The sequence below is a fragment of the Macrotis lagotis genome, chromosome 4 (genome assembly GCF_037893015.1).
Source record: "Macrotis lagotis isolate mMagLag1 chromosome 4, bilby.v1.9.chrom.fasta, whole genome shotgun sequence".
In the NCBI taxonomy this organism is placed as follows: Eukaryota; Metazoa; Chordata; class Mammalia; order Peramelemorphia; family Peramelidae; genus Macrotis; species Macrotis lagotis.
In genome coordinates, this window is record NC_133661.1 from 188,293,446 (window position 1) to 188,318,923 (window position 25,478).

Genomic DNA, 25,478 nt, shown 5'->3' on the forward strand with positions numbered 1-25,478 from the left:
AGTATTTCAGTAACTGAAAAAAAAAGTTTAATTTAACAAGTATTTCACAGAACTTTAGAACTCAAATTACCCTAGAGACCATCTAATAACCATCAGAGTTAAGTGATTTGTTATTATCTCACAGTAAATGATGAAGATGATGCTTGTACTTCGTTCCCAAAGAACACTGTGACATCAAGGGAGGTGATGCCATAACTGCACATGAACTGGGTGTGAGAGATGGGGATGCTGTCCCAAGTCATCAGCCTCACTTTCAGTTCTGGAGCTATCCAGGTCCAGTGACCAGATATGAATCATGGTGAAAGGAGATAGACTTAGATGTGAGGCAATCAGTGTTAAGTGATTTGCCCAAGATCACATAGCTAATAAGTGACTGAGGCCATATTTGAATTCAGGTCCTCCTGACCTTAGGGCTGGCACCTTTTCCACTGTGACCTAGTCAAGTTCTTTATTATTATTATACAATCTTATATGTCCATTCTATATGAAGCATTGTGCTGGGTGTTGGGAATGCAAGTTATAAAAAAAAATAAATATTTCCGCAAAATTAATCAGTCTTTACCAAGCAGCTTATATATAATCTAAGAAATGAAGAGATGAAAGATGTAGACAAATAACTATAATACAAGTTAGGAAATTATTAAGTGTATAGAAGAATTCAAACAGCTACTCCTAGAGTTAGTCAAGGAAAGAATGATGGCTGCTTCCCTAGGGAAATCAGGGCAAGGTATCCTGAAGGAGGTAACACCTGCAACTGATCCTTGTAGGAGGAAAAGGATGTCAAGAAGTAGAAATGGGAGCTTGTAGGCCATTTCACTGCATCCACAAAGATGTAGAGGTAGGAGATGGTACAACAAAGATAAGTAACAGTAGGGAGTCTAGCTGGAGTTTAGAGTATAAGACCAGAATGGCAGTTCAGGATCAAAATTTGGATAACTGAATGGCATTTATCCAGGGTCATATTAGAAATACGTTGTAGAGTCAAGATTCAAATCCAGACCTCTGACCCCAAACTGAACATCCTTTTAAATTTTTTATTTTGTGCATCTCTTCTTTTATGCATGAGGTTTACTGATTTGCTACTTTTCTAGATGTTTTTAATTATATGTGTAATTTATTTTTTCTCTCATTTTAAAAATGAAAGTTTTTAGAAATATAGATTTTCCCTTTTAAGGATTGATTTCATTGTATTCTATAAATCTTGCCATGCAGTCTTGTTATTTTACTTTGAATTATTTATAGAGTCTATGATTATTTAACAAAATATCTTTAGCCTTCATTTAAATCTTAGTGTTTGGTTCATATTTTCCTTATTAAATGCAATCATATTGTGCAATGATCTTTAAAAAGTACGTTTAATATTTCTACAATTTTGCATCAATTTGAATTCACCATGTCCTAGTGACTGACCATTCTGTAAAGTTAAAGAATAAGAAGATTATATGATTCTTAACATAGACATATTCCTTAAAATCCCATCATTAATTGCTAGTTAACATCTAGTTTTGCTAACAATCTCCTTATAACCTTAATTTGTTTCTTGTTTACCATGCCATTGGATGTGTATAAATGTGATGTGAAATATAATAGTTTATTATAACCTTTTAGGTGAACTCTGCGTGAACTTTTTTCAGTGTGTTTTTCTTTGCAAGAAATTATATTTTATTTCTAATTATCAACCTTATTGTTTTATGTAATTTTGTACCATTCTTAGTTTTGATTATTTTTCTTTCCTCAAATTCTGTTGATTTTCTTTCCTTTAAGTCATTCTTTCTTTCAAAACAAACAAAAGAAATAAATTTTCCTAAGGTATTAGCTCATTTTTGCTTAAAAAATTTAAACTTAATCTCTTCAATTTTTTTAATCTCCTAAGTCAAAAATAAAGTTAATGGAGTTAACAATCATCTTTTTTCCCCTCTTGTTATCGATCTGTATATATAGTTTTTTTTTTACTTAAAAAGCTTAACAATCATACTGAAATTCAAAGATTGCTTTGCCATTTTCCTTACCCAAGTCCAGTTCTTAACTAAATTCTAAAATTCTTAAAAATATAACAACAAGTGACAGCTAGATAAAACACTGGCCATGGAGTTGGGTTGACCTGAGTTCATATCCAACCTCAGACACTTAATAATTACCTAGATGTGTGACCTTGAGCAAGTCACTCAACCCCATTGCCTTGCAAAAGAAAAATAACAACAAAACTTTTCCCATGGAAAGGACAGATAAGAGTGAGGTTCATAAGATCACCATTGCTCACATATAGGATATATTTCAATGATTTTCATCTATGGAACCCAATTATCAGATATAAGTTCTTCCTCAATTCTTCAATAGGTTATTTTTATTTGAATATTTTTTGAATATCCAAATTTATAGTTAAACCTACTTGTCCTCTTAATAACCCACAAATAGGATATTACTTAGTAGCCATTGTTCTTTCCTTTTGGAATGTAAACAGTGAATCATTACTTTGTACTTTGAACCAGTTAATAATTATCCTACTTGTATTTATCTTGCTCCCTCTCAATATGTATTTAAGTGTTTTCAGTTGTTTTCTTTCTCTGGAAATAGTAATTTTTGTTGATAGTAATTTTTCCATCTTGATTTGTGCTCACTTATGAAAAATTAATTACTTTTAGCTAGAAACCATTTTCCTTAACTTTTCAACTTTTCACATTCCATTTCTCTCTTTCCTTTCTTGTTGAGGATAAATAAAGGTAGAGGATTATGACTGGAGTTCCTTAGTTCATTCTTATCCATATGTTGTAATATTTCTCTCTGACTTGGGATCTCTGGATTTGGATAATCATATTGCTGAATGAGTTAAACTTGGAATTCCTTTCAATTGGTGATCTAAACATTCTATTAATCTGTATTTCATCCTCTGTTTCCAATATATCTTGATTATTTTCCTTTTTGATTTTTTTAAAATAGTGTATTCATCATTTTTTTTTATTTTGCTCTTTTTGTAGGTCAAGGATTTTCAGATATTCTTTCTGAGTGCCCCCCAATCAGGTAATTTTCCAGTTTTGTCAGATTTTTATTTTTGAGCTAATCTTTTTATTTTATTTTATTTTAAAGTTCTATTTTCTATTCTTATTTTCATGATCTCTACTCTTAACTGAAGTCACCTGGATTTACTATCAGTTAGGAACTCTATTTTATCTTTTCATTTTTCCCTAGTCAATCTCAGAATTCTTGTGACCATTTTAATGTCTTTTTTCAGGTCATATTTCAATAGTTAGATTTCAGAATTATTCATTTCTTCTGGAATTTAAATAAATATTTTTATTTATTTTTTCCAACTGAATACAAAGATAGCTTTCAACAATAATGTTTTGTAAGTTCTGAATTATACATTTTTCTGCCTCTCTCCCTTATCTCCTCCTTCTCCCTGACAGAAAGCAATACTTTATATCATATGTGTACTTTATATTATATGTGTACATATATTTTTATTAATCATGTTGTGAAAGAAGAATCAAATCAAAATGGGAAAATTAGAGAGAGGAAAAAATACATAAGACAGCTTTTAAAAATTGATTATAGCAAGTTTTGGTCTGCATTTTAACTCCATTATTTCTTCTCTGCATATGGATGATGTTTCCTATCACAAGTCTTTTAGAATTGTTGGGCAGCTAGGAAGCTCAGAGGATAGAGCACTGATCTTGGAATCAGGAGGACAGGGAGTTTGAATCTGGCTTTGGACAATTGACTCTTACTAGATGTGTGACCTTGGGCAAGTCATTTAACCCTGATTACTTTCTGGGTCATTCCAGTCAAACTGATTCATATCTGGCTACTGGACTCAGATGACTCTGGAGGAGAAAGGGAGATTGGTGCTTTAGCATAGCAACCCCCCACTCAAATTCAATTCATGTGCTTGTCATGGCATCACCTCCCTGATATCAGGTCCTTCTTTGAGAATGAAGGACAAATATCACTGCTGAAATGAACAAGTCTATCATAGCTGATCATCACCCCATGTTGCTGTTAGGATGTACAATGTTCTTCGGGTTCTATTCACTTCATTCGGTATCATTTCATGCAAGTTAGTTCATGCAAGTCTTTTCAGTTTATTCTGAAGACCCAAACATAATGATTTCTTTCTTTCTTTCATATATATATATATATATATATATATATATATATATATATATATATATATATATATGTGTGTGTGTGTGTGTGTGTGTGTGTGTGTGTGTGCATATGTGTATGTATGTATGGATATATACATATATATATACATATATCATTTCTGTATTTATTTTTCCAAATACATACAATGAAAGATTTCAACAGTCTTTTTCTGTGATTTTTTTATGAGGCAATGAGATTATAAGTGACTTGCCCAAGGTCACCCAACTAGGTAATTATTGTCTGAGGTTGGATTTGAGCTCAGGTCCTCTAGACTCCAGGACCAGGGCAATATCCACTGTGGTGCCTAGCTGCCCCTCAACATCATTTTTATGCAAGCTTTTGGGTTTCACATTTTTGTCCCTCCCTCTCTCCCTTCCCTCTTCCTCCCTCTGACAGAAAGTAATCTAATGTAGGTTATACTTGTATAACTATCTTAAAAATAAATCCATATTAATTATGTGGAAGAAGAATCACATTGAAATGAGAAAAAGTATTAGAGAGAAAAAAACATAAAACATGAGCCAACTTTTACAAAATTGAAAATAGCAAGTTTTGGTCTGCATTTAAATTCCACAGATCCTTCTCTGGATATGGATGGTATTTTCCATCACAAGTCTTTTAAAATTGTCTGACTATTGTACTGCTGAAATCCACCATAGTTGATCATCATTCAATGTTGCAGTTAGTGTATACAAAGTTCTTCAGGTTCTACTCACTTTACTGTCTCAGTTCATTTAGATCTTTCCAGGTTATTCTGAAATCCCATTCTTCATAATTTCTTATAGAACAATAATGTTCCATCACATTCACATCCCTCAATTTGTTCAGCCCAATTGATGAACATTCCCTTAATTTCCAGTTCTTTGCCACTATGAAAAGTACTACTATAAATATTTTTGTACATGTCTCATATTAGAGGGACGTATTCAGTCTTATATAAAACCCCATGTATACCCTTTTTGTGATTTCTTAAGGATCTAGTGGTGATATTGCTGAATCAAAGGGTATGCACAATTTTGTTGCCTTTTGAGCATAATTCAAAATTGCTCTTCAGAAAGATTGGATAGATTCACTCCCCCCAACAAAGCATTTGTGTCCCAGTTTCCCCATATCCCCTCAACATTGATCATTTCCTTTTTTTTAGTTATATTGATTAGTGCGATGGTGTGAGGTAGTACCTCAGAGTTGTTTTAATTTGCATTTCACTAATGAATAATGATTTAGATCATTTTTTTCATATGATCATATATGGTTTTAATTTCTTCATCTGAGAATCACCTTTTCATATATGTGAACCACTTATCAAAAGGTGAATGACCTTTATGCTTATAAATTTGACTCCATCTTCTGCTTTTTTTAGAAATGAATCCTTTGTCAGAAACAATAGATGATTGTTTCCCAAATTACTAACTTCTTCCTTTTAATCTTAGTTACATTGGTTTTATTTGTAAAACACAATACTTCTTAATTTAATATAATCAAAATTATCCATTTTGCATTTCATAATGTTCTTGATTTCTTCTTTGATCATAAACTATTCTCCTTTCCATAGATCTGACAGATAAATCCTTCCTTGTTCTCTTTATTAGTTTATGGTAACTCCTGAATTTTTATCTGACTCATTTACTCTTTAGCATATAATTTTGTTGGAAAAAATATCTTTGCTTAAATATTTTTTCAGTCTCCCTGATGTTTTATCCTTGTTATGAATTCCTTATGCACATTTCATTTTCCCTTTTCCTGATTTTTAGATTTTTCAAATCATGAATTTCTAGTTCAATGAAAGTCTCATATTAGAGGGGGCTATTCAGTCTTATATAAAACCTCAATCTTTCTAGTCTAAATGACATTGAAATATCTTTTCGGAACTCTTTCTTCATCTTCCCCTTATTGACATACTATTTTCAGCCCATGCTATGGATGACAGATGAAATAATAAACATTTCATATCTGAATGGATGGGAAATCTGTTTGAAATATTACCAAAAGAAGATTGAGAAGCACATGCTTACAAAGGTAAGCAGAACTACAAGTCTATGACCTAGAATAATGAATGGGGATCATGGAAGTTCTTTGTGTTGTTTTTCCTGCATCCTTACCCCTTTTTCTTACTTTTTTGGCATCATTTGGTTCAAGTTTATGATGCTTTGAGTAAGTAACTTCATACTGGAATTAAATGAAACCTTCCCCAATTACATGTTTAAAATTTCAATAAGTGTTTTTTTAAAGCTTTGAATTTCCAATTTTGTTCTTCCTTTCCTCTTTCACTCCTCCCTCCTAAAATGGTGAACAATTCATTGTAGATTATACATATGCAATCATGCAAAACATTTTCATAGTAATAATTGTGTACGTCTCAGACAAAAAAGGAAAAAAGGAAGGAAAGAAAGAAGCAATGGAAGGAAGAAAGGAAGGATGGAGGAAGGAAGGAAGGAAGGAAGGAAGGAAGGAAGGAAGGAAAGAAGATGGAAGGAAAGAAAGAAGGAGGAAGGGAGGGAAGGAAGGAGGCAGAGAAGAAAGGAAGATGGAAGGAAGGAGGGAGGAAAGGAGGGAGGGAAGAAAGGAAGGAAGGAAGGAAGGAGGGAAGGAAGGAGGGATGGAAGGAAGGAGGGAGGGAAGAAAGGAGGCTAGGAAGGGAAGCAGGAAGGAAAGGAAGGAGGCAGGAAGGAAGGAAGGAAGGAAGGAAAGGAGGGGAGGGAGGGAGGAAGGAAGGAGGAAGGGAAGAAGGGAAGAGGGAAGGAACCAAGGAGGGAAGGATGGAGGGAGGGACAAAGGCAGGGAGGGAAGGAAGCAGAGAAGGAAGAAAGGAGGGGGGAGGAAGAAAGGAGGGAAGGAAGGAAGGAAGGAGGATGGAGAGAGGGAAGGAAGGATGGAAGGAAGCAGAGAAGGAAGAAGGGAGGGAGTAAGAAAGGAGGGAAGGAAGGAAGGAAGGAGGATGGAGGGAGGGAAGGAGGGAGGAAGAAAGGAAGGAGGCAAGGAAGAAAGGAAGAGGGAAGGAAGAAAGCAGGGAAGGAAGGAGGGAGGGAAGGAGGAAAGAAAGGAAGGATGGAGAGAAGGAAGAAGGGAGGAAGGGAGGAAGAAAGGGGGAAGGAAGGAAGGAAGGATGGAGGGACAGAGGGAAGGAAGGGAAGCAAGAAGCAAGGGAGGCAGGAAGGAAGGAAGGAAGGAAGGAAGGAAGGAAGGGTGAGGGAAGAGAGGGAGGAATTAAATAGAGAGATAGGGAAAGAGGGAGGGAAGGAGGAAAGGGAAGAAGGAGGGAAAGGAAGGAAGGAGGGAGGGCAGAAGGATGGAAGGGAGGAAGGAAAAAATATGCTTTAGTCTGTATTCAGATAATATATGATCTTTCCCTGGAGATGACCAGCAATTTTCATCATGAATCTTTTGGCATTATACTGTGTTCCTGAGAATAGTTAAGTTGTTCACAGTTCTTTTTCATGCAATATTACTTTTACTGTGTACAATGTTCTGGTTTTGCTCACTTTACTTTGCATCAGTTTATATAAGTCTTTCCAGTTTTTATTTTCCTGAACTCATCCTGCTTGTCATTTATTATAATACAATAACATTCCATCACAATCATATATCACAACTTGTTCAGCTACTGATGGGCATACCCTCGATTTCCAATGCTTAGCCACTAAAAAAAGAACTGTTATAAATATTTTGTACAAGAAGTTCCTTTTCCCTTTCTAGAAGTGGTATTGCTAGGAAAAAAGGTCAGGCACAGTTTTGTAGCCCTTTGATTATGATTCAAAATTGATCTTCAGTTCACAACACTACCAACACTGTATCAGTATCCCAGTTTTCATAATATTGTCTCCAACATTTATCATTTTCCTTTTTTTCATATTAATCCATCTGATAGGTCTGGGTGTGGAATAGTATTTCAGTGTTGTTTTGGTTTTCATTTCTCTGAATTGATAGTGATTTAGAGCCTTTTTTCATGTTACTATAGAAAGCTTTGATTTCTTTGACTGAAAACGGACTGTTTATATCCTTTGGCTATTTATCAATTAAGAATTGACTTTTAAAACTATAAATTTGACTCAGTTCTGTATATATTTGAAAAATGAGGTCTTTATCAGAAATGTTTGGTACAAATCCTGCCCCAATCAATAGTTTTCTGCTTTCCTTCTAATTTCTTATTGGTTTTGTTTGTGCAAAACTTTTTAAATTTTACATAATCAAAATTATCTATTTTACATTTCATAATGCTCTTTATATCCTATTGATCTTAAATTCTTCCCTTATTCTACTTTTGGAAGTTCCATACTTTTTGGGTTTTCTTATAGTATCACCCTTTATGTGTAAATAATATACCATCTTTCTTCAAGGACTCTCATAGAAGCTATTGAAGATCATTTACTAAGTTGTAAAGAAGCTGGAATTATGCGTCAATGGAGAGATCATTCACACTGATGAAATTAGTGATCCTGGACATGTTGAAATTGAGATTTAGGATTTTGTAGTTACTTGGGCACCTTTCCGAAGAGATTGTATCAAATGATCTCTAAGGTCCCTACCTATTCAAGCTCAATGAGTCTATAATCTCTGTGGGCCTCAGTTTCTCCATCTGTAAATTAAGGGCTTTTGTGTATGATTAAAGTAACTTCCCAGATCTAATTGTACAATATGACTGAAATTTTTCCCTAGACTGGATGACCACAAACAAATCATTTAAAGTCTCTCATCTATATAAAAGAGCTAATACTATCCTTAGTAACTACCCCATACAGTTAACTTTTGTTCCATCAGTTCTAGGATAAAGGTCATTCTCCTTCTTTTTAAAAAAAATTTAAATATTTTATTTATTTGTTTTTCCAACTATATGTATTAGTAATTTTTACTAATTATTTTGGAAGGTTTTGAGTTTTTCAGTTTTTCTCCCTCCCTCCTGCCCTCCCTTTCCTCCCTCCTCTCCCTAACAGAAAGCAATCTGATTTAAGCTCTACATTTATAACCATGCTAAACCTAGATTGATATTGAACATGTTGTAAGAGAAGACTCAGATTCAAACAGAAAAAGGAAAACAGAAAAAAAAATTGGAATACATAAGACAACTTTTAAAAATTGAGGACAAAAAGCTTGGTCTTCATTTAAACGCCATAGTTCCTTCTCTGGATATGGATGGTATTTTCCATGACAAAGTCTTTTAAAATTGTCTGATTATTGTACTGCTGGAATGAAAAAGTTCATCATGGTTGATCATCATTCCATATTATTAATGTGAATAATGTTCTTCTGATTTGCTCATTTCATTCAGCATCAATTCATGAAAGTGTTTTCAGGCTTTTTCTGAAATCCCATCCCTTTAATTACTCATAGAATAATAGTGTTCCATCACACACACACACACACACACACACACACACACACACACACACACAGACAGACACACAGAAAACACAATTTGTTTAAGTCATTCTTCAATTGATAGACATCCACTCAATTTCCAATTCTTTGCCATTACTAAAAAGAATTGCTATGAATATTTTTGGGTATGTGGGATTTTTACCCTTTTTTCAGGATCTCTTCAGGTTATAGAACTAGTACTGGTATGCTGGATTAAAGGGTATGCACAGTTTTATTGTTCTTTGGGCATAATTCAAAATTGCTCTCCAGAAAGATTTTTTTTTTATAAAAGTCACTCTTTATTAACCAAAGTAGAAGAGTTAATAATCTTGATTTGGAATACTTAGAAAACTAGAGTCAACTTGGTCTCAGCTGTTCATCCAGACTGGCTTCTCCCCATTCCTTGTTTCGCTTTGCCAAACAGGAGCTGTCAAGACTCGACTAAGCAATCAGGCCCATGTTTGGCCATTCTGAGGCCGAGCTTTAGTGACCACCCCGTCCCCCACTTCCCACCATACATTCACAACTGGCTCGACAGAGGGAAATATAATTCAGAGCTGAATTCTCACAAACAACTAGAAATAGTGTCCCACATTAGTCCCTTCAGCACATGATAAGCATGGCACACTGTTTCCTTAACTGTATTCACCTTGCTAGACAAAATACGATACAGAGATTTAGAAACTGCTGGGAAATAGACTGAGCTCATGACGTTTAAAATGGGCAGCATATGTTTGTTAAACAAAAAACATGAATATCAACATCCCAGACAAAAGTGTTAATATAAAAATGCTTAAAATCTTCAAAAACTCCTCTGTCTTCTTCTCTTCTTTACTGACTGGGGCACATTGTGTCCTTTGAGGGGAAAGCTTTATTTTGGGGACCATAAGTTTTTTAACTCAACCAATTTCAGTTCTTGACCATTCCTCCTTCAATACCTGGCCAATCTGTGGATAAATTTCAAGAGGCTTAACAATGGGGAGTTTTCTTTGTTTCAAGGCCTGGACCCAAGACAAGCATTATGGACTTTTTCCAGGAATTTAAGGGGTGACTCCTCCTCTCCCAAAGCTGTGGTCAATGACATCAATTCAAGCTGCTCTTCTCTTATTTCTTTCATTCTTTCAATTTGTGGAGAGTATTCTTCATCAACTGCGGTTTTAACATCATGCAAAGCAGATAGGAAGGCATCATTTTTCAGGTCCAATATCTCATTAAGCTTCTTAAAATAATGGAAGACTACATCTTTTTCGCTTTGAACAATCTCCTCAAAATGCGCCTTCTGCTGCTCTAGCTGTTCAATCAGCAGACAGGCCTGAGTCCGGCCGTCCGTGAGCTGCTCCAGGAGCTCGGCAGTAATCTCCATCTCCTTCCCGTGGGCGCTGGCCAGGTCATCGATGGGGTGGCCGTGATGCTGGCCGATGGTGAGGCAGTGGCCACACACCAGCTGGCGATCCTGCAGGCAGTACACGTTCAGCGGCTGGCCGGGATGCTCGGGGCAGGTGACCACATCGGGCCTATCTTCCTGCTGGTATTTTTCAATGATTGCTCTCAGGGCAAAATTGATCGGTAAAGATTCAATACCAGGGGGAGGGATTTCGACTGTACTTCCGCAATTAGGACACTTCAGAGGGATTCGGATGGGTCTCCACATGTAAAAGTTACTAGATGCTTGAAGAACATTTTCCAGACAATTTCTGCAAAATGTATGGGAGCATTGGTAATACTCGAGGATCTTCAAATATTCTGTAACAAATGGAGCATGTTAGCTCTTCCTCAAAGTTATGCATTTCCTGGCGGCCTGGCGGGCCTGGCTCTTCCACTGGGGGTCCCGGAGCCGAGGGGTGCCCGGGGCGCTGCTGGGGCGCCCTCGCAGGCCTCGCCCCTCCCCCGCAGCCCCGCCCCTGGGGCCGGCCCAGCCCGGGGGCGAGGGGGGCGCGCGGCTTCTCCAGAAAGATTTGAGTTCACAACTCCACAGACAATACATTGGTGTCCCAGTTTTTCCACGTCCCCTTAGAAATTGATGATTTTCCTTTCTAGTCATAGTGGCCAATCCAAGAGGTGTGAGGTGGAACGCAGAGTTGTTTTAATTTTCCTTTCTCTAATTAATAATGATTTAGAGTATTTTTTATATGACTATAAAGAGTTTTCATTTCTTTGAGAATTGCCTTTCCATATCTTTTGATCATTTATCGCTTGAGAAATGAAAGTCATTTTTTGTTATAGAGAAAACATACACTATGATAATGAAAGTTTTACTTCCCTTTTGTCAGTTACTATCTACACATCTGCCCAAATAAAGTTGTCATATTTCTGATCTTCTTTTTCCTCCCAACGTAGCTAAAAATGCAAACAAAATACTCTTTTTTTTGTTTTCCTTGATGTCACTTATCTGTCTAAGTTTATTTAGAGTTTTAGTATTCTTGACAATAATTTTTACTGGACCACCTCACAATATTAGGTTCATCTTCTGATAACTAGATTTACTTCCATATTCTGTACATTACTTTAAAAAAATCAAAACTTATTTGTGGGATTTCTGTATTTTCACATCAGTCTTACACCACTGATTATACCAGAAAGTAGCAGGGTGCCCACATTATGATCATATCTGTTGCTTGAAATCTTCTCTCATCAACTTCACTCTGATTACCTTAATTCAACTCTTTATTCACACATGGTCATTAATAACATGCTCTTCTATTCTTCATTGTGTCCAGTACAATACTACCTTTGTTCTATACCCTCTAACACAAAAGGAAGTAAATGAAACTTATAAGAAAACTTGCTTTTTACAAAATGTTAAGTATTTGTCCAAGCTCAGTGAGAGAACTAAAAATTGTACCATGATTCTCACGTCCATCATTTTTCTTTATTCTGTGTAGCTCACATGGGCTAGACTGATTGAGGAAGATTGAAAAGGCTGGTGACATTTAACTTCCTGCCGCAACAAATTTTAATTTATTATTTTTTCTGAGTCTAACAAACACTACCAACTAAAGTGACCATTTCTACATACAAAAATAGAACAGAAAAAGAGGCTTGCTTATCTCTATTAAATGCAGCTCATTTTTCTATATAAAGGTATAATTTAATTCAACATGTCACTTCAAGAGGTAATATAATTTACTTCTGGAATTTCTTGTGCTCAATATTTTTAAAAAGTTTCATTTTTTAAGCTTTCATATTTATATTTTGGGTAGTGAAAGCTCTATTACTTTCTCCCTGTACTTTCCCCTCCTCCATTGAGAAAAAAGGAAAAGCAAAGCTCTTGTAACCAATATGCATAGCAAGTAAAATGAATTTCCACAATGAATATGTGTTTCATTTTTCTCCTCGAATCTATCAGGAAGTCAATATCATTATTCATCATCATTATTTTAGAAATATGACTATTCATTTCATTGATCAGAGTTGTTAAGTATATCAAAGTTACTTTTCTTTACAGCATTACTGTTACTGTATAAATTATCTTGATTCTTCTCATTTCATTTTTGCATCATTTCATAGAAGAATCCCTAGATTTCTCTAAAACTGTACCTTTTGTCCTTTTCTATGACACAAAAATTTTCCATTGCATTCATTTTCTGAAATTTGCCTAGCCCTTACCCAATAGATGTTCCTCTCTCCTTTTTTTCTATTTTTATTTTACTTCTGCAAAAAAAGAACTGCCATAAATATTTTTACCAAATATGCTTCCTTTTCCTCTTCACTTTCTTTGATGTATAGATCTAGTAGTGTTATTGCTTCATCAAAAGGCATACATCATTTTGGGTTTTTTTGCCATAGTTTCAATTGTTTTAGAGAAAAGTTATTTTGATTTAAAAATCTACCACTAGTGCTTTAGTGTATTTGTTTTCCTATAGCCTCTCCAATAACTTCATTTTCCTTTATATTGTCAAAGCTATAAATCTTATTTATAAGAGATGTAAGCCTAGTTACTTTAATTTGCATTTCTCCACTAGTGAGTTGGAGCATTTTCATATGGTTGCTGCTATTTTTATTCAACAATAAATTGATCTCCATACTTGTAGGTTGACTTTTAAAACAAATCCTTAATAGATTATTTTCTTTTCATTTGCCTCCTCCTAAAAGTATATTGAAAGGGAGAAAACATAATACTAATTATTTGACTTTCAGTTGGTTGAGTCCTGTTTCATTAAGCTTCTACAACACATCATCTTTACAACATCATGAGTAGCAATGTCAAAATCATTCTCTCAAATATAATTACAGTTGTCTTAGTTTTTTTTCAACTCTATTCCATTTGTTCTTTACAGGTTACTTCATAGCAATGTCTATGAAATCAATGGAAGGAGCTAATTACTCCAAGGTATCTGAATTTGTGTTGCTGGGACTAACTGATTCTCGTGAGCTCCAGGCTTTCTTCATTGTGGTGTTCTCTATTTTTTATGTGATAACTATGTTAGGCAATTGCCTTATTTTGGTGACAGTCATATCTATCCCACAGCTTCATTCTCCCATGTATTTTTTGCTCAGCAACCTGTCTTTCATTGACATGTGTCTGTCTTCCTTTGCTACACCTAAGATGATCGTGGACTTTTTTACACATCGTAAGATCATTTCTTTCGAAGGTTGCATCTCACAAATATTCTTCTTGCACCTCTTTACTGGCACCGAGATTGTCCTGCTTATCTCCATGTCCTTTGATAGATACGTTGCCATATGCAAACCTCTCCGATACTCAAACATTATGAGTCAACGTGTGTGTCTGGGCCTTGTTGTGGTTTCTTGGACAGTGGGCTTCCTTCACACAATGAGTCAGTTGGCCTTCACCCTCTACTTGCCATTTTGTGGCCCTAATGTTATAGACAGCTTCTTCTGTGACCTTCCTTTGGTCATTCAACTTGCCTGCCTAGATATCTATGTCCTAGGGCTCTTCATGATTTCAACAAGTGGCATTATTGCTCTGGTCAGCTTCTTGCTCTTGCTTACTTCCTACATCATTGTTCTGGTCACTATCAAGAAACACTCCTCTGGTAGATCATCAAAGGTACTTTCTACCTGTACTGCACATTTCATTGTTGTGTTCATGTTCTTCGGACCATGCATCTTCATCTATGTATGGCCCTTTACCAACTTCCTTGTAGACAAGGTTCTCTCTGTGTTTTATACCATTTTCACACCTTTCTTGAATCCACTTATCTACACTCTGAGGAATCAAGAGGTAAAAACCGCCATGAGGAAAATGAGCAACCAATATACTAGTTTCCGGAAAACAGCACAGTTCCCAAGATACCCTGTGAAATGAAGGAAACATTTGTTTTTGACCGAACATCATCTGTTGTCCACCCTTAGAATAACAATTACTTTCTTGAATCTAATAGTCATTTTAAAATGCCCAGTGCATGACAAGGTTACTGTACTAAAACTGGAAGAGAATTTAAGATCATCTAGTCTAATAATGCCATCTTAATTATGAGAAATTTGAGATCCACACAGTTCAAAAGACTTGCTACTTGTAAAAAGTTCATCGGATGCTACTAGAACTACAATGATTTAAGCTCCTGCCATATCTCCTTCTATGGCACACATTGCCTTTGCTAATTATCATTTACAGTGGAAAAACAGTAACTTGGATATTCTTGTCAAAAACATTTTTATAGCATCTACCTACATGGACGAACCAAAAACTTTACTCCTTGCAGTTTAATTAAAAGTTGTAAGTTCTTTATGCTAGAAACTTTGAATCAGTGACTTCATCAGTTTTTTAATATTTTAGTATTTTAGTATCTTGCCATACACTGGGCAAGTTTATGTTCACACATGCCCTAGCTGAATGACCTTGTCTAAATCTGAATCTTTCTAAACCTCTAATGTGTCATAAATAAAATTGAAATAATAATGTACTACCTACTTCATAAGGCTGTTCTGAGCAAAACACTTTGTAAATGAAATATTTACATAAACGTGAGCTATTATTTGAGGTTTAGGCAGAGTCAGTACTAGGACAGTCAAAATAGGCTTCAGCTTACAATGTGATCCATGGATTGTAAAAAAAATAGATATTATAAAATATAAATCTGTATACATGCATTTTTTAAAAGTAAAATGATTCAGCTCCCCCTTGACCATGGAAATTAAATTGGTGTAGTTCCATGAACTCTAATGAAGGTTCAAAGCCTCTGCATGACAGTCACAAAACAGGGACAGTTTCATCATTACATCTTTATTGGACAATTTCTAATCAACATTGGGAATATATTTCACAAGAGAGCAAAGATACATTCCAAACGCTGTTTTTACAATGTAATTCAGGAATTCCCAGACAATGAAACATAAATATCTAAAATACTATAATGTTCAGTTTCAAATTGAGAAGAAAAGAAATACAAGACTCATTCTACATTAGCCATGTTAAACAAAAGAAAGAAAAAGAAAGAAAATTTACTTCAATATCTTCTCTGTGTTCATCTGTTCTCTTTCTGGAGGTGCATAACATTTTTCATTGTGAATTCTTTGAAATTATTGTGGGTCAAAGAGTTAATCAATTACTTTCAAAGGTGATTATCTTTCCAATATTGATGCAACTGTGTACATTGTTCTCTTGCATCTGTTCACTTTTTATTAGTTTATATAAGTCTTCCCAAGTTTTTTCAGAAACCATTCTTTTCATCACTTCTTACAGTATAAAAGTGTTCCATCATATCACACATCACAACTTGTTCAGTCATTTCCTAAATGATGGACATCCCTTCAGTTTCCAATTTTTTGCCAATACTTAAAAGGAGCTGCTATTATTATGTTTGTACATATAATTCCTTTTCCTGTTTCTGAAATTCCAGTAGTATACATGTAACATTTAGGAGTTATGATTTAAATTATAGTTTTGGACTATGGGGATTATTTTCAGCACAGTTTTCTTTGTGAAGGGCAGATTCTTCCATAGCTTCAGACCAAGAGAGGACCAACAACTTAGAAAGCATCAAGAATTGCAGTTCTAGTAGCATCCAGTGAGCTTAAACTCTGGAGAGAACAGAGCAGAGTTGCATAGACCTACGAGTGGCAAGATGATATTGTCCTACTGTTTCAAGATCTGTGAGGAGAAATTGCACTGACAATTAGTCCATTAACAGGCAAGTTTGGATTTATCAGGTTGTCACATTTGGTTGCAATAACATGCTGGTGTTTTCCCAGTTTTGATGCTGTGCCGTAGTGCCTCACTGATAATAAGAGAAAGAAACCAATTCAAAGGCCTGCAGCATCCAGACCATCACTAATAATTCTGTTTCCTATAAATCAGACCATGGGGTGGAATGATTTTGAAATAAGCAATTAAGAAGGATGCCTTTGTACAACACTCCTCTCACTGTAATAAATATAATTAGGCAAGACATCTCATAATGTATATGTTGACATGGTTATCTTTAATTACAAATGTGATGAACATCATCATCATATATGGTACTAATAGGCTGTGATTTTACCTAAGGTCATATAATTATTACATGTATTATATTTCACATACCTGAATGTTTTGTGAAGTATTACATTTTCTGACTTAAAAAAATAAGTTTAAATATTTGATACATGAATCTGAACTTCATAACTTCTAGTTCTTTATTGTTTTCTACCAGACTACAAATATTTATTTATATCTCATAGCCAATCATAACTAGAATGCATAAATCTCATTTACCTTGATGCTTTAAATAACTAAGATTTATGTGCTTCTTCCATTCATAAGCCCTGCCATACCTTAAGCAGTTTTTATAAAATGCTATGGTCATTCATTCCTCCTCATCCTTTCCTCAAAAACAAAACAAAAAAGTATTTGGTATTAAATTCTGGTAATGAACTTCTTCACAGTTATATTAGTTCTAGTATTACAGTCAACAATTAAATGGAATTTCCTTAAGAGCAGGATTTTTCATTCTTTTGTCTCTAGCTCTAGTGTTTAATTAGTGTCTCTAAAGTTGTACCTGATAATTGTTGTTAAGGTGAATTTAAGTGATGAGACCTTATTCTACTTTTCCACCTCAGTAGGATTTTCCAGTGTGTGCTGCCCTAGAAAAATATTAGAGAACATAGGCTCACCTCCAGTCTCTGAGGAGATAGTAAGGATAGAAATTTAATGAAGGACATCAAAAATATAACATAAAATACTTCACTTAGTTTCTTTGAGAGAAAATTACTTTCTGCAAAATCAATATATTTAATCGCTAAATCCTTAGAACTTGTAATTCCAGAGCAGTTGCCTATAGGAAAGGAAAATCATGTGATAGTTTAGAATTAAAGAATATGGTATTAGCATTGAAATAAAGAGATATGTCCAATTTTGAATGACAGGCTTGTGTCAGTCATTATTATCTGATATATATCCCTAGTCAATACAGATAGGAATGTTTTGGGAAGTATAAACATTTGGGGCTTTCTCATTCATTTTATTTAAAAAAAGAGAATAGGCAGCCGGATTGAATTAACAAATGAAGTAACAGAGTGTCTCCAACATATTTAGTTCTTCAATTATTTCTGTTTTACCAAAGACTGAGGATTAAATATGATGAATTATTCTAACTTCTACATTTTGCTAAGATTTTACTTATTTTGAGCTTTACAATTTTCCACCTATTCTTACTACCCTACCTCCACCACTCACAGAAGGCAATTTGCCAGTCTTTACATCGTTACCAGGGTATACATTGATCCAAATTGAATATAATGAGAGAGAAATCATATCCTTAAGGAAGAAACATAAAGTAAAAGAGATAGCAAGGTCAGACAGTAAGATATCAGGTTTTTTTCCTAAATTAAAGGTAATAGTCCTTGGTCTTTTTTCAAACTCCACAGTTCTTTCTCTGATTACAGATGGTATTCTCCTTCCAAGACAGCCCCAAATTGTCTCTGATTGTTGCACTGATGAAATGAGCAAGTCCATCAAGGTTGATCATCAACCCCATGTTGCCATTAGCGTGTACACTGTTTTTCAGGTTCTGCTCATCTCACTCAGCATCAGATCATGCAAGTCCCTACAGGATTCTCTGAATTCTGATCCCTTCTGGTTTCTGATAGAACAATAGCATTCCATGACATACATATACCACAATTTGCTAAGCTATTCCCAACTGAAGGACATTTAATTGATTTCCAATTATTTGCCACCATTACAAGGGCTGCTATGAATATTTTTGTACAAGTAATGTTTTTATACTTTTTCATCATTTCTTCAGGGTATAGGCCCAGTAGTGGTGTGGCTGGATTAAAGGGTATTGCACATTTTTGTTGCCCTTTGGACATAGTTCCAGACTGCTCTCCATAAAGTCTGGATGAGTTCACAGCTCCACCAACAATGTAATAGTGTCCCAGATTTCCCACAACCTTTCCAACAATGATCATTGTCCTTTGTGGTCATAGTGGCCAGGGTGAAAGTTGTGAGGTGGTACCACAGATATGCTTTAATTTGCATTTCTCTAATAAGTAATGATTTAGAGCAATTTTTCATGTAACTATGGATTGCTTTGATGTCCTCATCTGTAAATTGCCTTTGCATATCCTTTGACCATTTGTCAATTGGGGAATGGTTTTTTAGACTCAGGACTTCTGGACAAGATAGCGGAGAGAAGACAGGCACAGTTCTAAAGTCTCCTGATCTCTTCCCCATCTATCACATGAAACAAACCTCTTAAAAGAAAGCTGAACCAGGAAACCCTGAAAGAAAAGCCAGAAGAGGAAGATCTACCTCAGGATTTGACTCCCAGAGCAGCCTTGACTGAGTACCGGCAGGTGAATCTGGGCTCTGAGGGAGATGCAGCCTGGGATCAGCCAGATTAAAAGTTGAATTGGAACCGGGAGTCTGAGGGCCCGAGAGCCAGACCTGCTGGATCAGCAGTGGGGATGGATGAAAGGGGCTTGGGTCCATGGGGAAGCAGAGGCAATGGTGTTGGTGCTGTCCCCCTGGAGCTCAGGGACCAGGCTGGGGGAAGAGTTCTGGTACAGGAGAATGGCAGACACCATCCCTAGGCTTCTCAGGTCTGAGAAACTCTGAGGGCACGCCTCCATTGCACAGAGGCCTCTCCTCAAACAAAGGCAAATTACTTCTGCCTCAGGCGCAGGTGTGTGAGCAGAAGAACCAGGCCAGCTGAGGAATCACCTCAGGCCAGGGTAAAGCCCACCACTGATTGAAGGCAAAAGAATTCAATAGTTCCAATTCCTGCCTTCAGGCAAAGGGAGAAGGCCTCCCAACCAAGGTCACAGACAAACCAGAGAGGGCAACCAGCACCTCCTGCTGGCCAGCCATAGAAACTGCACTCAGTAAAGCCTTCAGAGATCCCAAGCCCAGGTGAACCAGCCCCCCCCCCCCAACTCAAGGTCTTAGCATAATGAAGAAGGGTCAGCTGAAAGGTGGATCCACAGAAAAATTCCTGGAAGGGAAAGACCCCAACTCAGAGAGACCTGGAACCTCTGAGGAGAATACAATCTGGTCTCCAGCACAGAAAAACTTCTTTGAAGAAATAAGGAATTAGCTTAAAAATTTGGGAGAGACAATTAATACCTTAGAAAGTACAAAGAATCATCCCTGGATCAACCAGATTAACAGATGAATTGGAACCAGGAGTCTGAGGGCCCAAAAGCCGGAACTGCTGGATGAGCTGAGGGGCTAGAAGGCAGGGGCTTGAGTCAACTAGGGAGCAGCGGCACTGGTGTTCGTGCTGTCCCCCAGGAGCTTGCAGACAGGGCTGGGGGGGGGTAGAGTTCTGGAGGAGGAAAGCTGTGGACACCATCCCTGGGCTACTCTGATCTGAGGAACTCGGAGTCCTGTTATAGCTCAGACTTCTTCCCAGAACAAACAAATGCAAACTACTTCTGCCTCAGGCCCAGGTGTGTGAGCAGAAAAACCAGCCCAGCTGAGGAATGACCTCAGGCTAGGGTAAAGCCCACCATTGATTGAAGGCAAAAGAATTCAATAGCTGCAACTCCTCCCTTCAAGCAAAGGGAGAAGGCCTCAATCAAGGTCACAGACACTCCAGAGAAAGCAACCAACACCTCCTACTGGCCAGCCAGAGAAACTGAACACAGAGAGTAAAGCCTTTAGTGATCCCAAGCCCCTGTGAACCAGCCCCTCCCCAATTCAAGGTCTTAGCAAAAGGAAGAAGGGTCAGCAGAAAGGTGGATCCATAGAAAAATTCTTGGAAGGGAAAGACCCTAACTCCGAGAGACCTGGAACCTCTGAGAAGAATACAATCTGGTCTCCAGCACAGAAAGACTTCCTTCAAGAAATAAGGAAGGACCTTAAAAATCTGGAGAGACAATTAATAGCTTGCAACAAGAAAACAAAAACTTAGAAAGTACAATTGGACAAATACAAAAGGAGAATAAATCACTCAGATCATCAATTGGACAATAACAAAATGAGAATAAATCTCTCAAATCATCTATTGGACAAACACAAAAGGAGAATAAATCTCTCAGATCATCAATTGGACAATTACAAAATGAGAATAATTCTCTCAGATCCTCAAATGAGCAAATGCAAAAAAGAAATTAACTCTCTGAAAACCTCAATTGGTCAAATGGAAAGCTATTTCAAAAGTAGAATTGACCAATTGGAAAAGGAGTTGCAAAAGGTTAATGAAGAAAATTCCTCCCCCCCAAAAAATAATGGAATCTACAGAAACTAATGACTCCATGAGACAGCAAGAGTCAGTTAAACAAAATCAAAAATTAGAAAAAATAGAAGCAAATGTAAAATACCTCATCAACAAAAACACTGACCTCGAGAATAGATCGAGGAGGGACAACCTGAAAATTATAGGACTTCCTGAAAACATTGAAGAGGAAAAGAAGCCTGGACTTAATATTACAGGATCTAGTGATGGGAAACTGCCCTGATATCATGGAATCGGAGGGCAAAGTAGTTATTGAAAGAGTACATCGATCCCCAACAGAAAAAGATCCTAAAATGAAAACACCAAGGAATGTTGTGGCCAAACTCCAGAACTATCAGATAAAAGAGAAAATCCTGCAAGCAGCCAGAAAGAAACAATTTAAATATCAAGCAGCCACAGTAAGGATCATGCAGGACCTGGCTGCATCAAATTTAAGGGATGGAAGGGCCTGGAACAAGATATTTCGAAGAGCACGGGAGCTTGGAATGCAGCCAATAATCTACTTTCCGGCAAAGCTGAGCTTTCTCTTCAAGGGAAAAAGATGGACATTTAAAGAAATGGAAGAATTACAAAAATTTCTGATGAAAAGCCCAGAGGTAAATAGAAAATTTGGACATCAAACAGGAGGTTCAAGAGACACATGAAAAGGTAAAAAAAAAAGGGGGGGTGGTAAAAGGAAAAAAAATGCAATTCAGTAAGTTGAAATTGTCTATATCCCAGCATTGGGGGGGGGGGAGACTCTCATAAATCCTGAGAAACATAACTCGAACAGAGAGAATATACCTAGCCAGAAATGATGGACATCCATGACCTATCCATGAGACTGCTATCTAATGGGATGTAACAGGCTCTAACCCCACTTGGGAGAAAGACTCTAATAACTCTCAGGAATTTTGACTCTATTCGATCAAGTATACTGAAGTAGAAGGGACAGACACTCAGAATTTTCTATGACCTAGATAGAATGATCTAAAAAAATACACTACCTCCATAAAAGGGTGACAGGAAAGAGACGGGAGGAGGGAGGGGATTGAATGGGATAAATCTCATTACACTAAGAGGTACAAAAAACCTATGGTAATAGAGGGGAAGAAGAGAGCAGAAGATAAACACCTGAATCTTCTTCTCATCAGACTTGGCTTAAAGTCAAACTACACAAACTCAGTTAACTTATAAAACATCTAACCTTTCAAATATTAAAAGGGGAAAGGGGAGGGGGGGATGGAGAAAGGGAAGGGGAGTGGGGAAAATAAGGGGAAATAACAAAAGGAAGGGAAGGGAAAAGGGAAAAAGGGAAAGGGGAAAGAAAGGGCAGGGTGTGACATAGGAGGGCAAACACACTGAAGGGGGTGGTATTCAGAAACAAAATATTGGGGAATACAGATAAAGGGGGAAAGGGGGGAAATACAAACACAGGGAAGATAGCATGGAGGGCAAGAGTTACTAATTATAACTTTGAATGCGAATGGGATGAACTTTCCCCCTTAAAATATAAGCAAATAGCAGAGTAGATTAAAAACCAGAATACTACAATATGCTGCTTACAAGAAACTCAATTCAAGCAGAGAGATACATAGAGAGTAAAGGCAAAAGTTTGGAGCAAAATAAATTTTGCCTCAGCTGAAGTAAAATAAGCAGGGGTAGCAATCCTTATGTCAGACAAAGCAGCGGCAAAAATAAATAGCATTAAAAGAGATAAGGAAGGAAACTTTATCCTCCAAAAAGGTACCATAGACAATAAACTCATTTCAGTATTGTATATATATGCACCCAGTGGGACAGCATCCAAATTCTTAGAAGAGAAGCTGAACGAATTACAGGAAGACATAGACAGCAAAACTCTATTAGTGGGAGACCTCAACTTCCTGATATCAGATCTAGATAAATCAAATCATAAAACAAACAAGAAAGAAATTAGGGAGGTAAATAGATTGTTAGAAAAATTAGATATGGTAGACTTATGGAGGAAACTGAATGGGGATAGAAAGGAACATAACTTTTTCTCGGCAGTACACGGAACTTATACAAAAATTGACCATGTACTAGGACATAAAAACCTAATGATCAACTGCAGAAAGGCAGAAATAGTGAATATATCTTTCTCAGATCACAATGCAATAAAAGTCATATGCAATACTAGACCAAGGAGACATAGACCCAGAACAAATTGGAAACTGAATAACCTCATTTTAAAAAAAATGAGTGGACCAAAAAACAAATTACAGAAAGAATTAACCATTTTATCCTAGATAATGATAATGATGAAACAACATACCAAAACCTATGGCATTCATTCAAAGCAACTCTCAGGGGATATATTATAGCTCTAAATGCTTATATGAATAAATTGGAGAAAGAGGAAATCAATGAACTAAACGTGCAACTAAAAAAATTAGAGAAAGAACAAATCAAAAATCCCCAATCAAATACCAAATTAGAAATTCTAAAAATTATAGGAGAAATTAATAAAATCGAAAGCAAAAAAACTATTGAATTAATAAATAAAACCAAAAGTTGGTATTATGAAAAAAAACAATAAAATTGATAAAACTCTGGTCAATTTGATTAAAAATAAGAAAGAAGGAAACCAAATTGCTAGTATAATAAAAGAAAAAGGAAAACTCACCACCAAAGAGGAGGAAATTAAAGTAATAATTCAAAATTATTTTGCCCAACTCTATGCCAATAAATTTGATAATGCAAGTGAAATGGATGAATATTTAGAAAAATATAAGTTGCCCAGGTTAAATGAAGAAGAGATTAAATACCTAAACAACCCTATCTAAGAAAAAGAAATTCAACAAGCCATTACTGAACTCCCTAAAAAAAGTCTCCAGGGTCAGATAGATTCAAAAGTGAATTTTCCCAAACATTTAAGAAACAATTGGTTCTGATCCTATATAAACTCTTTGGAAAAATAGGGAAAGATGGAACTCTGCCTAACTCTTTCTACAAGACCAACATACTACTGTTACCTAAACCAGGAAGAGTTAAAACAGAGAAAGAAAATTATAGATCTATTTCCCTGAAGAATATAGATGCAAAAATCCTAAATAAAATCTTAGCAAAACGACTACAACAAGTCATCACTAGGATAATACATTATGATCAAGTAGGATTTATTCCAGGGATGCAGGGATGGTTCAATATTGGGAAAACTGTTAGCATACTCAATTATATCAACAGCAAACCTATCAGAAATCATATGATCATATCAATAGATGCTGAAAAAGCTTTTGACAAAATACAGCATCCATTCCTATTAAAAGCACTAGAGAGTGTAGGAATAAATGGACTGTTCCTTAAAATAATTAGCAGTATCTATCTTAAACCATCAACAAGCATTATATTCAATGGGGAGAGGCTAGAGGCATTCCCAGTAAGATCAGCGGTAAAACAAGGGTGCCCATTATCACCACTACTATTCAATATTGTATTAGAAATTTTAGCATCAGCAATTAGAGAAGAAAAAGAAATTGAAGGAATTAGAATTGGGAAGGAAGAGACAACACTCTCACTCTTTGCAGATGACATGATGGTCTACCTAGAGAATCCCAAGAAATCATCCAAAAAAATGACCGGACCCAATTAGCAATTTTAGCAAAGTTGCAGGTTATAAAATAAACCCTCATAAATCCTCAACTTTTCTATATATGTCTAGCAAGAAACAGCAGGAAGAGCTAGAAAGAGAAATCCCATTCAAAGTAACCTCAGACAGTGTAAAATATTTGGGAGTCTATTTGCCAAGACAGACTCAGAATCTTTTTGAAAACAATTATAAAACACTTCTCACACAAATTACATCAGATTGAAATAACTGGGCAAATAACAACTACTCATGGATAGGGAGAGTTTACATAATAAAAATGACAATTACAGGAAGACATAGAAAAGGTAGAGCTAATACAATAAAAATGACATTTCTACCAAAATTAACTATCTGTTTAGTGTCCTACCAATCAAAATTCCAAAAAATTACTTCAATGAGTTAGAAAAAATTGTAGGTAAATTCATATGGAGAAAAAAAATTCAAGAATACCACGGAGCTTAATGAAAAAAATGCAAATGAAGTTGGCTTAGTACTACCCAATCTAAAATTATATTATAAAGCATCAGTCATCAAAACTGTTTTGTATTGGCTAAGAAATAGAGTTGTGGACCAGTGGAATAGACTAGGTGTAAAAGCAGGAGAGGATTATAGTAATCTGCTGTTTCATAAACCCAAAGAGTCTGGCCATTGGGATAAAAACTCCCTCTTTGATAAAAGAAAAAACTGCTGGGATAATTGGAAGTTAGTATGGAAGAAACTTAGATTAGACCAACACCTCACACACTTTACCAATATAAGATCCAAAT

The 25,478-nt window shown here is 36.0% G+C and overlaps 1 protein-coding gene and 1 pseudogene across 1 annotated transcript; one reads left to right on the top strand and one right to left on the bottom strand.

The window, feature by feature from the left end:
* Window positions 1-9,991: 9,991 nt before the first annotated feature.
* LOC141520177 (tripartite motif-containing protein 59-like) lies at window positions 9,992-11,285 on the bottom strand (annotated as a pseudogene).
* Window positions 11,286-13,795: 2,510 nt separating this feature from the next.
* On the top strand, window positions 13,796-14,767 carry LOC141522814 (olfactory receptor 4K2-like). Its single transcript, XM_074236255.1, has one exon. It carries the CDS (start codon window positions 13,796-13,798, stop codon window positions 14,765-14,767), a length of 972 nt encoding a protein of 323 aa, XP_074092356.1.
* Window positions 14,768-25,478: the final 10,711 nt, after the last annotated feature.

Coding starts and splice junctions, on each gene's coding strand:
- LOC141522814 (XM_074236255.1), top strand. CDS start 13,796: ATGAAATCAATGGAAGGAGCTAATTACTCCAAGGTATCTGAATTTGTG.